Source organism: Esox lucius, chromosome 12 (genome assembly GCF_011004845.1).
Source record: "Esox lucius isolate fEsoLuc1 chromosome 12, fEsoLuc1.pri, whole genome shotgun sequence".
In the NCBI taxonomy this organism is placed as follows: domain Eukaryota; kingdom Metazoa; phylum Chordata; class Actinopteri; order Esociformes; family Esocidae; genus Esox; species Esox lucius.
In genome coordinates this window covers 5,991,581-6,007,863 of record NC_047580.1, presented here as the reverse complement: position 1 = coordinate 6,007,863, position 16,283 = coordinate 5,991,581, and the positions used below count along the sequence as shown (strand labels likewise).

Below are 16,283 nucleotides of genomic sequence, written 5' to 3'. Positions count from 1 at the left end.
CATTTGCTGTGTCTTCGAGGTCTCTGACTTTTGGTCAGCCTCATTCAGGCTGAACCAACTTGCACCTTTTTTAATGGTTAATAGAGCGTCACTGAGAACCAAAGATATTGTCACTGGGAAACAATATACTCCGTTTGCAAACATCTTTCTGAATTTCAGAGTAATCTAAGAAGTAATCATCTTTTTTCCAGATGTATCATTAATGTGATCATGAGACTGGTAATGTAACTAATTACCTTTACAGTAGGCCTACGGTCTTCAGATAACATGCGGTTACTTCCCAACACGGTATGCATAGCATAAGATAGCACGGTCTTATACACAGCTGCACCTCTAGAGGGAGTGCCGAAATGCTGAAGGAGGTCGATCTAGAGAGAGTGTGTGCGGTGGCGCGTCTGAGCTCTGGAAGGAGGGAGAGGCAAGGGAGTCGAGATAGATAGAAAACGACACAAGAGGCGCAAGGACAGCAATATCGTGCTTTAATGTATGTTTTATAACAACTAGACTAGTTCTCTACTCTGTCAACTCAGACCGTCCACGCTACTAGATACTTAACTTCGTCCGATCCTGCTTATTGTCGGCTTTTCTCATGCGGTCTGGTTTGGAGGGAAATAAGCCAGAAGAATGATCATGGTAAGTCATTCTTCCAGCGTGATCTGTCCCTGTTCATGTATACAGGCTTGTTTAGACTGATGCTGTTTGCAGTTTCGGAAGGCCAAACCTAACAAGTGCTATCGTACACATTGGATTAGAGAAAACAACCTTATTGGTATTTTATTAGTACGAAGGCCTAATTGAGGGCAGTTGTCGATATGTTATTCTTTATCATACGGGTTGTGCGCTTGAGTCCTCTGTTTATCTCTGTAGTGGCCCAGTAATCGATCCGTGTTTCTCACGACTCTAATGTGAATAGCCCTGTATAAGCACATATATTCAAAAACAAATGTGACGTTGCATGCTCATATCCTTGAGATTCACATCCATGAGTTTGCAGGTTGAGGTTGCTGTCACACTGCTCCCTAAGGTCGCAGCTGCGGAGATATAGCCTACTCGTATAGAATGAATTGCGAACCGCAACGTTTCTGTTTGTTGTCATGTTTGCATTGTAATAAATCACATAGCATATGGTCAATCATAACGGGAACAAAAAAGTATATACTAATGTTTTTGGATGTTAGCCTGCGAGCCCTACAGATGGTAGCCTAAATAAGGCGACGTGGTGCGTTGGAATGTGGAATTGTCCGCATTCGTTTGTAATGAATGTCGTGTGTTTATTGACTCATGCGTTTGTTTGTCAGGGCCTGTGTCTACTGTACACTTTCTTATCCCCCTGGTTGAACACAACGAGGGACACGGGCTAATTGGCGTGCGGATGTGACACGGAACATTAATTGTAGCATACAAGTATAGCCACACACCGCTAAGTGCGGTAGCGTCGACATTTTCATTGCTGTGATGTATAGTTGTCATATGGGCTATACCGAACAGTTATGTAACGAGTGTGTGAATGCGGGTGATACGATAACCCATAACACGGCCTTTGCATGGTATATTTCACTGTAGCCTTTTGCAAGCACTGGGATAGTCTACAATCTTACTATTTAGTTTGATTAAAAACCTTTTGTTAGGACTATATTATATTAATAAATACGCATATGCATATCCTTCCTGTGCTTGATTCAATAACACATAGGCTAACACTATGGTTGATCAAATATGTATTTACTTTGATACGCTCCTCATACAGCACGGTAGATTAAGCTAATTGATATAGGAGACGTCCTCTACAAACGCATTAAGAATCTGATTAATAACAATTACGAACGGATGCTAGTCTATGCACGCTGAGTATTATGTAACGTCAGTGTGCTGCTGACTGGTTTAAATGTCGTGCAAACGTCCCCGATGAATATAGTCACCCACATTTAATTCTGAAAGGACTGACGAAATAGGCAGATCCACATAAACAGAGACATAAATTTAAGTGTTGTTGTATGCCGTAACGATTGGCGACGTCACGACATTTGCAACTGGGTCATCTCGACCTTGTGCAAGAGAGAGATCTGGGACTGGTCGGTGCCAGAGGGGTTGTAACCTCCACTTTGAAGGCTTGTCTCCTTGAACCTCTCTTCATCCACATTTTGCCTGGACGGATACGTACCAGAGAAGACACACGATAGTTACATCCAGGAAAACCGTTTTAGTGCCTTATGTGTCTAGTCCATAACCTACTAAAATACGATGAAGCGCATCAATGGCACATTCATGGGAGCGGTTCTGCACATTCAAGAGTTCAGGTAGTTTGGTGGTCTGCCCAGGGGTGTAGAAATGGGGGGGGTAATGACCCTCCTCAATATTACAGCCAGGTCAATGTGACCCCCCAGAAGAGAGTGAAAATCCTGGGATTCATTGACCCTGACCCCCAAATATACAATACAAACCTATGCCATTGTGTCTGTCCCTGTTATGCTTGGGGGAAGCTATATAAGAAATAGGCTGCTTGTTATGGCAGTGGTCTATCAAATTATTCTGATGATGCTTATGTTTTTCTCTTTATTCTGCTAATTTGGAACTTAACATATAGTTATTATTATAAACTTATACCATAATAACTATTGCACTGCATAAATATATATATATTTTTAATGAAATGCTGTTGCTAGGTTAATCCAGTGTCATCATTATTAAAATGCTTTATACCTTAGCTTGGTTCTACTTGTGTTATTATGTGCACTTGCCAAAGGCAAAGCACGACTCTAGATTACTGTCTTAGTCTTATTATTATTAACTGTGCTTGTCAAAGGCAAAGAACAACTCTAGATTTCTCACATATTTTTATATTTACCAGAGCTTGCGAAGGCCCCGTGTTCAATCATCTACATACTTCTTTTCACTAGGGGCTTTCATAGTGAGAAGCCCCAGGTTAAATCTTTAACGTATTTCTCATAGTCATTATTATTTGCAATTGTGACTCCTAGACAGTTTAAACTAGAAATGCTATCTACACTTTAAAACATGTGGACTCCGGAATTCAGATGCTTCTATTAAACTTTTTTATATATTTTTTACATTTTAAATTTTTTTAAACTTCCTTTGACTTGAATGGGGTTTCTTCAATGGGATTTCTTAGTTGACTTTAATTGGATGCTAACAGTATCACTTTCTATTGTAACATCTGTAGAGAGCCAACCATTTTTGTTTCACAACTTAAAATGTTTAAATATGTATAGACTATGACAAAATACATTGTATATACTTGCATAATTAACATTAATTAACGTTTCCATTTACTTTGTTTCACATTTTTGGCTAACCCCAAGTTAGAACTCTTAAATGTTTATTCAATATGACTATACTATTTAGCTTAATTTGCATAATTAGCAATTATTAACTCTAAAATATTATCTATTGAACCATTCAAGTTAAATTGACCAAACCAACTTTCAAATTTTTAGGCAAACCCAACATAAAATGTGTAAAAGTTTCTTCAATATGACTATACTATTTAGCCTAATTTGCATAAATAGCAATAACAAACCCTAATAGCATCTCTTCTAATATTCAGGATAGAGGGACAAAACCATGATTTCTTTCAGATGGCTTGGCTATTCCATTTGAAACTTATTTTTTTACCTTAAACAAGCAGGCAAGCCCACCACATTTACTTCTGTAAATATATTTTAGAGTTATTATATAAATAATGTATAACTTAGCTAGGTTGAACCCATTTTATTATTATTGGTAGGCCTATGCTTCAGAGGTGATAAATAAAAAAATATTATTGGTAAAATAATGGGCCTTCAAGACTTTTAATACATTAGAAAGCAGAGCTTATAGCGATTTAGTATACAACTTAAAGCTAGATTCTGAAATGTACAGAAAATAGTAATCCTTCCTTTTTTTAATAGATTCAGGAAATGTTAGTTAAAGAGTTATTAGCATTCATTGGGTAAGGGTTTAGCTGTACAGAATTCAAGTTGAAATGAACCTCAAGCTGCTTCAATGATCAATACTAACACCAGGAGGTGAAGAGTCAAACTGACCAGAGGCAGACGGAGGAGAGTAGTTATGCGTGATGTCCATGATGGTGGCTTGGTCGGATTAGTTTCCTGTGATCTTGTGCTCATCAGTGAGAGAATGAGTCAGTGATGTTCATGTCTGTGTTTCCTATCATTGTGACTCCCACCACCTGTTATCACTTTCCTCTCACATATCCAATGAGTCAAGCCACCCAACAGCATCATAAAATGAAAGCCTGAATCTCCACAAATGTCACCTTCTGATCATTGTGGTATTGTTGTTTGACCTGCACTTAGAGTTGCACTGCATCTTCAAATGATGATTAGGCCAAACAATGTTGAGCTTAGTCCCCCTTCTTTTTAATTGCATTTTTTATGGATGCACTGTCCACCAATTGGTATTGGCTGATTATAAGCGAAACATGTAATAATTGGTATCATCTGAATGCTTAAAAATTATTATTTATTGATTGTGTTTTTGTCTGAATAGGCACCCAACCTGCTCTAGTAATTCTCATTATAATTGTATTTGTTGATGCTGTAGTCAGTGATGTGCACAAACTGACGTAATAATGTAATACTGTGCTGCTTTGTTGTTCCAAAGCCTGAGAAAGATGTTTTCAGGATCGTTTCATCTGTTGTATTGTCAGTATCACTTTATCTGTTGTACTGTCAGTATCACTTTATCTGTTGTACTGTCAGTATCACTTTATATGTTGTATTGTCAGTATCACTTTATCTGTTGTACTGTCAGTATCACTTTATATGTTGTATTGTCAGTATCACTTTATCTGTTGTACTGTCAGTATCACTTTATCTGTTGTACTGTCAGTATCACTTTATCTGTTGTACTGTCAGTATCACTTTATCTGTTGTACTGTCAGTATCACTTTATCTGTTGTATTGTCAGTATTGCTTTATTTGTGGTATTGTCAGCATTGCTTTATCTGTTGTGTTGTCATGTTTTAGTTCTATTTATAAAGTATATTACCTTGTTTACTACATTTATATACAGACCTTGTATAATGTATAGTTACAGAAAGAGAATGTGTGTCATGTAGTATCATTCATAAGTTTTATGTTCATTGGGCTTCATTTTGTAAAATACTTTTTTTATTGGAATATATAGAAAATGTATGATTTTTTGATTTCAGTGAAATCATTAGAAAAAATGATTTATTTAATTCCAGGATACACAGATATTACTTAATACCGTTATTTACATAGGCCAGTTGTGTTATATGAATATTGGCTAACGATATTGGCCAATATTTCTATTTATCAGTACATCCCTAGTGTTTTTAAATTCACACTTCATGTCTAAATAACTTTTTTTGTTTTTATTTTAATCATATATGTTTAATAATGTCTATCCTTGAGTCTCCTTTGGCAATTCAGATGCTTGTTCGAATTGTGTGGGTGTTAGGAAGCAAATTTGAAGATACAGACGGGTGACAAATTATAAGAAAAAACAACATAAGGTGTTGGGCAACCACAAGCCACAAGAACAGCTTCAATGCACCTTGGCATAGATTCTACGAGCCTCTGAAACTCTACTGGAGGGGTAGAGCATCATCCTTCCAAAAGATATTCCCTCATTTGGTGTTTTGGTGATGGTGGTGGAGAACACTGTCTAACAAGTCAGTCCAAAATCTCCCATAGGTGTTCCACTGAGTTGAGATCTGGTGGCTGCACAGCCATAGAATTTGATTCACGTAATTTTCATAATCATCTAAACGTTCATGACCCCTCGTACCCTGTGGACTCACTTACATAATTTCCTCTTGCCATCTTGATCCAAAATCAAGGTAACTTATCCTGCTCAGCATTTCTATACACGCTATATGCCGCAGAGCATTCTCATGATGTAAAAATATCAAACAAATTGTTACATCACATCTTGACTGCACCAGGCCTAATTGTCAAAAATGAAAGAAAAAATTACCTAAAGAAAAGACTGAGTCCATTCGAGTGGTAAGCTGAGGTGTTTTCTGTGAGTGGCAAAAGGAACATGTCTCACAAATGATTGATTCACAGCAGTGCTTCCTACTAAACAGGTGAAGGCTGCATGGTGCAGTTGATAAGAAGTGACGTGATAATGAGACCAGTCAAAATCTGATGACATTTTATCATATAGTCTTTCTATAGTTTATTTGGTCAACTTGTATGTGCAATTTGGACGCTATCTAGCCCCATGATGCCACACATTCTAAAAATCTATGACCAATGTCTTTGTAGGAGTAATCAGTTCGAAGGCTACCTATAGTTCAACACCAAATAACTTAATCAAAGCCCATTAGTGTCAAACAGAGTAGTATCATTTAAAGCCTGTCCTGTCCTGGGCTGAGGCAAAGTTATGTTTCCATGTTCTGGGAGGAAGTTTTGTATATATAAGGAGATTATTTTAGTTACATTGCATCTTTTTATGACATTATGAAACATTATCCAGCATAGCAAGTGTTTGAGTGTTATTGTTTAAACGTTTGAGGGTTAAGAGATTTTCTGGGGTTCCTGCTAACATCTAAAGTCAATCTTCAAATTCCACCTATATTTCTTTGTGCTTTGTGTCTCTACTCCCAGACTCACACACCTTGGAGGTAGATTGGATAATCGTGTGATCCCTTAAACCCTGCCTTTCGAATAACCTGCTTGGTCTGAAACTGACACACCCCTGGACCTGACTCAGGAACACTCATCAACCCTGGTTAAAGTGCAACTGAAACCCCTCCCTTCTTTAACCCTCTGCCCACTGGGATAAATGAGTGGACCGGCTGGAGAGGTTAGGGCTGGGTTATGTACCAGAACCCACACAGGTGAAGTCCAAAGTCATACAGCCGACCTCGTTTAAATAATGTGAACGTTTTTAAATGAAGACCTTGAGTTTATATTGATATGACAGGTGTGGATGGATCCAAGCCTAGATTGTAGTAAGATGTGAAGGTTGTTGACCTGACTATGTCTAATTTTCATAAAGGCTTAGCATGATTAAAATTTGTGGATTCTTTTGAATGTTTCCCAGTTTGTTCAAACTCTGACTGCCATCTCTCTGGTTGGCCTGCTTCCTTTCTACACAGAATGTCCTGGTTTAGCGGCTTCCTAGTGGCCAGAGTGGACGACCGCAAGACCGCGTGGGGGGAGCGCAATGGGAAGAAGTCCAAGCAGAAGGGAGGCTCGTCCCTCTGCCACCCGCGTTACATGAGTTGCCTGCGGGACCCGGATGCAATGGAGCCCCCCTCCGGAGCCCCCCTCAACCCTCCCCAGCGCGGAGGGGGCGCCGGGACAGCGGGGGGGGGGGGCAACTTCGGTGTGCGCTGCATCTGGCAGGAGGACCACTACGGCAAACAGGTTGGCGCCTCCGGCGAGGGCGTGGGCCTCAAATCCGTCGACCTGGCCTTCGAGGACGGGGACCTCAAGGGGAGGAAGGGCGGGGCCGATGACTGCCTCAACGGGGGAGGGGCGGTGACGGCAGCCGACTGCTGGCTGCGGGTGGTGCGCGTGTTCCAGTCCAAGAAGTTCCAGTCCCACAAGCTGGAGCGTCTGTACCAGCGCTACTTCTTCCGGCTCAACCAGAGCTCCCTCACCATGCTGATGGGCGTGCTGGTCATCGTGTGCGGCGTCATGCTGACATTCCACTGCGTCCACGCGGCCCCGGATGTGGCCTACTCCTCCGCCCTCTCAGTGGCCATGGCCCTGTTCATGGCCCTCATGGTGGTGTGCAACCGGAACGGCTTCCACCAGGACTACATGTGGATGGTGAGCTACCTGGTCATCGGGGTGCTGCTGCTGGTCCAGGTCTTTGGGGTGCTGATGGTGGCGCCGCGGAGCGCATCCGAGGGCATCTGGTGGTCGGTCTTCTTCATCTATATCATCTACACGCTGCTCCCTGTCCGGATGAGAGCGGCCGTGCTGAGCGGCGGGGTGCTCTCCACTATCCACCTGGTCACCACTTGGCAGTTCAACATGGAAGACGTGTTCCTCTGGAAACAGGTAGGAAATCAGCCGCCCGCATTCAGGGCCAGCACGACAGGAGTTCAACACGCGGAGGAATGTCTGAATGAGCTGTCACCGGCTCCACTCCTTTAGCTGTCCGTCCAGCTATGTTAATTGCCTGAGTTTTCAGGAGTGTGGGTCTAAATTCCAGTTACGGCAGATTAGACATTCGGGTGGGATCTATCCTATGACACATACATGTGGCAGGTTGCTAACCCTGTTTTTTTTGTTGAGGATTTTGTGCGTGTGGTTCCATTTTCAAACTAGTTTCCTAAGTCTCCAGTGAGTGTAGCTTTGCTCCCATTTCTGCATCTACAATGTTAATGTTGTACGTCTACAGGCCACGGTGAAATTCCAGGCCATGCTTTTAAGGGCACGTTCATGGATTTGTTAGCACAACTAAAAGTGTTTAGTCTCCGGGGGGAAGACAGTGTTTGCGTTGTGGGTGTTTTTCTGAATGATATTCCAAGTGTTTTTCCGTGAGAGGGGCCGAGTGTTCATGCGAGTGTGTGAGTGCGCGCGGGCCTACTGTACTGTCGTTTGTATTCCATTACTAGGACCCATAGGGAAGCTGAAGGTCAGTGGGCTGAATGAACCGGCCCGGCTGGATGGCTGTGAGCTTGCGTGTCCGAGAGAGAATACCATGACCCGTAATACTATAGACCAGTATCACTCAGGTCTCTGTGCTCCCACACAAGGGACGCTTTGTACTTTTTCCAGGGGTGGGGGTGGGAGGGCTCTGTGTAGGCTGGGGCTGGGTTCATTCTGTACTAATGTAACTGTTGTGTGACTGTACGAGCATGGCAGAAGGTATGGGAAAGGAATTATGTGGAAACCATTCCACCAAAAACAATGAGGGGCCACAGAAGAATATTTGTCCTAATTAGTGGTGCAACATCAGTCGTTACACCTCGTCTCGCCCTTCAATCAAAGAGAACTGGATTTGACATGGAGAGAGTTCTCGGCCTTTGCGCAGGTCCACATTTTCACAACAATGATGGCTTTGTACAGTATTTACCCTCTCTGTACTCCATACACATTGTAGTGTGTTTATGTAGAGCGCAGAATTATTGTTTACATACACTACTTAAGAGTAAGGAAAAAGGGAACCCCTTTAGTTTCTATGAAGGAGAGATAAGAGATGATTTACAACCTGTTGTTTTTCATTAACTGAGGCTGACATATACTGGCCTGTCACCCTGAAGGGACTAATGGCTTTTATTGATGAAATAGATAAGCCAATGTATGAGATCACCGCTTGAGAAAACCTATCATACCTAAAAGGTCTTTATGGTGACTATTGGAAATATAACATCAGTGTTGTCATTGCCCCCATGTCATGCATGGGGCGGTGTTTGTTTAACTCTTGTAAAGTGGATGAGAGTCCTAGTGAGTGAGCAGATCTGAGCGATGGCGAGCTCCTTCCTGTGATACAGGGCCATAATAATGTGCCATCCATCACTTCTTTATGTTGGTGTGCTAGTATTTCCCCTTTCTCGGATAACTCATTAACCTAGCCGGGTATTCGGTTGCCGTCGTTTTTTGATCATGATAAATGTGTGTCTACCAGTTGCTGGCATCACTCGCATCTCTGTCTGTCTGTCAGCGGTCATACAAAAACCCTGTTGAGAGCATTTCTCCTCGGGCTGGTTGATAAATCTAGACCCAGGATTTGTGTTAGGTCTTAGGTCTGTCGTGGTCTACATGGAAGTAAGACCTCTTCTGTACAAACCAGCAGCGAAGACTTCAATGTGAATGATGTGTGTGAATGAGACTGTTTGTTGTGTTTTACTTTATTTTTGTGTGTGCAACTGTGTGGGCTAAGGGGACTGTACTTACATTGTTTCCCTTCACAATAATGTGTTGTCTGAAGACCTTAGTGGGTAGAGGCTATTTGTGTGTGTGTCTGTGTGTGTGTTTGCAGGATGCATATGTGAAATTGTTATCCCAATGCAGCACTAGTATTAGCAAATTATGATTTAGAAAAATCCTGGGTTTGATTATTTTGCTTACTTACAAGTGTCCAGACCAAATCCCAAGACAGTTTACGGACTGTTGATACTGGACCTAGTACACTCATCAGACACTTTATTAGGTACACCTGCTTGTTAACCTATATAGCCAAACAGCAGATCATGTGGCTGCAACTCAATATATAAAGCATGCAGACATGGTCAACAGGTATAGATGCTGTTTGACCAAACATTGGAATGGGGAAGAATTGTGACTGAAGTAAATTTGACCATTGCGTGATGACTGGTGCCATACATGGTGGTCCCAGCATCTCAGAAACCGCTGACCTCGTGGGACTTTCTGACTACAGTCTCTCAACTTTAAAGAGAGTGGTGCTATAAACAAAAAACATCCAGTGAGCAGCAGTTCTGTGGGAGAAAACACCCTTTTAATTAGCTCAGAGTAGAATGGCCAGACTCTTTGAAGTTGACAAAATGTCAGAAATACTCAAATAACCACTCTTTACAACAGCAGTGTGGACAACGCATTAGACTTTGAAGTGGATGGAGGCAAAAGGTGGTCCTGCCCGATATGAGATACATGTAGCTCAGTGAGTGTGGGTCTCATGCAATGTTTTGCTGTCCAGATGCATGTCAGTAGGTTTTCCTTTATATTATAGCTGCTAATTCCGGGATATTCATCTTAAGAGATGAAATTTGTAACAAGAAAAGGAAATTACCTTGGCTCATAGTCTCTTGGACTTGAAGATCCCAATTGATCACTTATATTTTGATCCAGTTCAAATTTCACAGCTATGGTTTTGTAGCTTAGTTAGGGGCCAGGCGCAGTGAGATGTCAGTGAGAATACCCAGTTAGTGTCTGCTGAAAAAGGGGCAAGAAAATTCACATTGTGCCACAGTGCAGAGTTCCACACACGAAGGATCCTATGTTTAGAAACATATTTCTTATGGATAGCATTTCACTGTGTAAAAGCCATTATAGTGTGTGTGGTGTTTTAGTATATTTGTGTCAAAGCTATCAATGAAATATATTGGAAGTTTCAGTCAATTAGAAAATATTTGATTCCCCCACTCTCTTAGTAACTAAGTATTCTCTCTACCCTGCAGGAACCAATTAAACACATACAAAAACACCATGTTTTTCATGACTATTCACAAATCTATTTTCCCTAAACCTAACTCTGAACCCAACTTAACCCTAACCCCTAAAACTTTTATATCTAAGTATAACTGTAATTTTTACCATTAACCCAGGTATTTCCTACCCTAAAAATAACCCCAAATCCTAACTTTAAACCTATCCCTAATTCTAACCCTAACCCCTAAGATCAAAACAGCCTTTCTGAAAGTGAGGACCAGAACAAATGTCAAAAATCTTCCTTGGTTTACTATATTTTTGGTAGTTACTATAAGTTTTGGTAGTTTTTGGAGTTTTGGTATGTACTAGCACTAAATACAACAGTTGATTGTATTTTGACTGCTTCTTAAGGAAAACCAGATAGCATTTAGGCCTAACCCTAAGTTTGTGTAACCTCTTGGAGCTCAGTAAGGAGACAACGCAATAATTATTGTGTGATTCAGTGTTGTCATGTAAACGATGGAAAAGCTGGTATATTTTTTTCTTCAATGGATTCCTTGCCACTACAGACCACTGAAAAGGCAGAAACAAAGAGAACATGGAAAGATACCACCAAGTGGAAGTGGAACTACTGACTAAGGAAATGTTTGCCTCCTGACGTGAGTTCTTTTGTTGGTCCGTGTGTATATTTATGATTTCTTTCCCGTGGTTGTGTGTTGAAACTGTAATACGTTTAGTCCAGGACAGCAGGTGTGCAACCTATTGTAGTGGTTGGACATTGTTGATCCAGAGGTTGAGCGATGTCAGAGACTGGTTCTTAAAAATAACCAGCCTCAGGCCTTTCTGCTAACCTTTGTGCTGCATCACATGGGACCGTTTTATCGGAGTGTGCGTCATAGATGCCACTTACCCTATCCCTCTCTGTATACACACAGTCAGGGTGCATGTACGCACGTTGCACTCTAACATACACTAACACACTCTAACACACACTCTCCCTAACTGCACAAACACAGGACAGGCACATTCATGCAGTCAGGTAGTGTGCTGACACACCAGGGAGATCTCTAAATTTAGACTGCAATTTCTTTGTCCAGGTCCTCGGGATGCCAATATATGAGTTTAAAAGCTGCCTCTAGAGGCTTAAACTATAAATAAATAAAACCACTACCATGCACTGGGATTGAACCCAGAGTCCTCTGGGGTGGAGTTCATGGCTTAAGTCATTCTGCCATCAATGTCCACACTATGCTATTTTGCAACAAGCAAGTCTGATTGACGTTGTTAGGAATCTTTTTCCGTTCTGTTTTTAGTTAAGGCTGGTTGGTATGTATACCTATGTATACCTTAACTTGAAAAATTTTGCTGTTTTACACACTATCTATGAGCTTAGAGAAACTGTTATCCATGGCTCAGTTTGCTTAAATCATTCAAAATTTCAGCAAAGGTTTGCCACTGCTAGCATAAAATGTTAGGACATTTTATTTTATTGGTATGGCCAATTGACATTTAAGTAATATCAAACCAAATATTGAGTTGATTTGAGTCGGTTTTGAGATTAACGTTAAAGATGTGTACCAGACCCTATTAATTTCATAGATTTTTTGCTAGCGGTCGCTGAAGTTAATGGGATTTGTAATGGCTGTTTAATGGAAACTGAACCATTGATTACAGATTATCTTGGCCCATAGACTCAGAGTGAGGGACCCACAAGTTGAAATTCTCCTAATAGCTGTATTGTTTGTGTTTAATCCTTATGAAAGAATTTAAGTTTGTCTATCAGGCATGTAATATAACATCTGACTGCGATATCTTGTTGTGCACGAACACACACACACGGATGCACGCACGTGCACACGCACGCACACACACACATACATACTTACACAGGTACTACACATGGACACACAAAGTCAAACAGGCAGGTCATTTTTTCCGTGGCACTTCATGACGCAGAACCTAATGCATTTTGGGATAGATCTTTGATCCCCAAACACAACAGTCTGCTGCTGTGTTCCTGAAAGCCCATTAGACAGACAGACAGCCGGACAGACAGATTGAGGGAACATTGAGCACTCTGGGTCAGAGGACGGTCAATACGTTTCACTGGCCTGTTTGTCTCCTTTGCACGACATCACCACAGGTGATGTTAAATATTCATATATTAAGCGGTTTATAATGGCTCTTAAGCGTCAGACCTTGTGTGATCTTTGACCTTTGGGATCAAACACACTGTCTTGTCAAGGGAAAAGCTGAGGGAAAGACTGTTTAACTCATGGTATCCGGTTCAGAAATGTAAACCAGTTCTTCATAGTTGTTAACCCCTGACCGTGTAGAATGAGACAGTTGGTGTGAGATGGAGGAGGGTGATGTAGCCCGGCCAGGCAATCAGAGGAGGAGAATCTGATATTCTTCCCACGCAGGCCTCCAATGCCTTGCCGATAAATTATTTGTGCTTTTAACACGGCTGCAGCATTTTAACAAGGCTACCTGTCACACTTAGATGGTCCTCCATACCAGGACGTCTCCTGCTGGACAGAAGATTACAAGAACAACTGTGTTTGGGGGGGTAGATTTCTTTTATTTTTCATGCCTAGGTAGGAATCTGAGGGATTTTACAAATATTACGCTGATTTATAGATGCAGACTGGGTTTCTGCTTCTAAGAGAAAGCTTAATGCTCCTGCATGTTCACACTTGGCTCCTCATGGAGTTGATGTTCAATATACAATTCAGTCTTGTTTTTTTATCGTGGAACAGCCAGGTTTTTTAGGGTATTTGCATCAGGCCCACTCGTTCAGCAGAGGCCAATGAGCAACATGAGAATGGAGTAATTGTTTCAGCATCACTTTTGAGAATGACTGGGACCAACAAAAAACCACTACCCAATCTTGTGTTTCCCTCAGCGCTTGTGATCGGTTCAATCGGTTGCCATGGAAACAACTATGACTCAAGTAGAGGAGACCCAGTAGGCTTGTGTCGGTGCATAGAGTTGAGTTTGCGGTTGCCTTTTAGAACAAAGAAGAATATTGTCATTCTGAACTTGAGTCATAATAGTTTTGTGACCTATTCTTTTTACTATCCAGGCAGCAGAATTGAGAGAATTGGCACCAGGGCAATGGTTTGTGTTATTGTTTTGGCTGTTCTGTGACCTCTGCCATTTAAGCCTTACCATAGCTACAGAAAACTGTGCTGTAAACACACTCTCCTCCATATACAGATCATACCAGTCAGTTGGTGCTAAGCAGAGGCCTTTGATCTCCCCTGTTTTGTGGACATGGCATGGTCCAGATGTATTTGATCTCCCCTCTTTAAGTGGACATGGCACAATCCAGATGTATTATGGACTATGGCTGGGAAAGAGAGCGGCTGAATGGAGACAAGGTAATATGTGAGATGGCTAGGGACAAGAAGGTGGTGCCGTCAGCTAGCTGAGCAGTGTGTGTGTGTGTAATGGTGTGCATTGGTGAACGTTCTGGATGCTTCTGTGAGTAGTAGGAGATATGTGGGCTTCTTAGCCGATGGCCTAGTTGTAATAAGGGTTGGTTTGGGCTTTCCACCTTTAGCACTGTTAACCTGTGGTCCGGGTCGATCTGTACTAATACTAATAGATGCTTATCCCTCCTGTAAAAATGTATGTAAATTCAGAATCACATTTGAGTAATACCCTGTTTTCTTGTAATGCTGCAGCAGACAGACTAGAATTGGAAAGTATGAAATCATAATACATACATTTCTCACTGTTTCCTTCAGAAACAGGAAATGGGACTTGTTTTGTGTATCACGACCAATGGAAATTAGATTTTTGGATGGATAGATTTATCTGGAAAAATGGCATCTACATAACAGTGAGAATCAAGAGAATTGCAGTATGCTAGAACCACACCAAAATATGAGTGTATGGTAGAGCAATTCCCAGCTGTATACTCGCTCACATTCTGAATAATGGGTTTGTGAGGCCTTAAGAGAAATGGATAATAAAACAGTGGTTTGTCAGCAATCACCCATATTCAGTAGTATGCTGGAGACAGACAGGCAAGAATAGGCGGGGCCTCCCTCTCTCTATCTGTCCATACAGCTCTGGTCATTTCAGATAAGGCCAGAGTGCTGTGTAGACATGGAGCTCAGCCTGAGTACACAAACCCAGCAGATGCCTGCCTGGAGCGAGGGCGAAACAAAAAAGAAGGGGAAGATAAAGAAAATGCGACAAAACTGAGAGCGAGAGAAACAGAGAGAGGCATAGCTTGGTCCAACCATCCGGGACGCTTCCTAAGTTGCACATGTACTGGAGCAGCACAGGTTTGAATTAGTCCTGCTTTGTTTTCACCTGAACTTCTCCCTCACACACACACTGATGCTTTTTCTGTTGGTGTTTGGTCGATACTTTTCTGTTTTTGGGTGTAAGAGAGTCTTTTATAGACTCTGATCTAACACAGATGTTTGAAGGACTTCCAGATGCTTCACAAAGGCCATAGCGCTTAAACTGCTGTCTCCCTGGCCCTAGTTCAACAACAATATCCCATCAGTCACTGCTCCCACTGGGAAAATGGACCTATAAATTCACTGCTCTCCTCTCCACTTCCTGTACAGTTATGGCCCGCTAAATGACTTTTCCCAGATAGCGCTACATGTCTCGCTGCATGTCTTACTGTGTATCTTGTAATGACCTCAACAGTAGAGTTATTCTGAAGAATCGTACTGTTGGGTCGTGAGATACCTCAGGGTTTTGCATCAAGACAGCCAGACTGTTTTCAAATTGATTCTACATGAACAGACTCTATTAGAATTCACAAAAAATTTAAATTCATGGCATCGGATTGAGGAACAATTGTGTAATGGTGAAGCCGATATTCTAGAAAGATCGGGTTCGGGTTCCACTGATTGATTCTGGTTCCAGTGATAGAGTTTCAACAGGATAGCTAGTTGCTAGCCAGGGACACTTCCCACCTTTTTCTCTAGGCTAGGCCTGTGCCTTTGGTGACCCTTGGGCAGAGGGTGGCAGGTCGTTGGAGCAAGCATGTGGAATGTGAGCAATGCCTGCTAAGTGAACGCAGGCAGTCCTCGCTGCTTTGACGGGTCAGACTTTCAGGGTGTGAGGCTCTGGCCCTCGCCTTATCAAGGGCTCATGTTAACCACAGCCCTTCAGTCTCAGGGTTACAGAAAGGAGGGAAAGCTATTGACTGTCGTCATCATCATCATCATTGGAATAATTTAGACCAGGGTG

The 16,283-nt window shown here is 41.8% G+C and overlaps 1 protein-coding gene across 3 annotated transcripts in view; it reads left to right on the top strand.

Moving 5' to 3' along the window:
• Positions 1 to 395: 395 nt before the first annotated feature.
• Positions 396 to 16,283, top strand: part of LOC105026316 (adenylate cyclase type 6) — a 43,982-nt gene continuing 28,094 nt past the window's right edge. Inside the window, exons 1-3 of one of the 3 annotated variants that reach the window (XM_020051641.2) lie at positions 396 to 633; positions 6,600 to 6,832; positions 7,094 to 8,006. In XM_020051641.2, coding sequence (XP_019907200.2) covers positions 6,813 to 6,832; positions 7,094 to 8,006 — 933 coding nt within the window. In that variant the 5' untranslated portion in view covers positions 396 to 633; positions 6,600 to 6,812. Of the gene's footprint in view, positions 634 to 6,599; positions 6,833 to 7,093; positions 8,007 to 15,129; positions 15,359 to 16,283 lie in introns of those variants that run through there. The other 2 variants (XM_010897688.3, XM_010897689.4) reach the window with 2 other exon arrangements.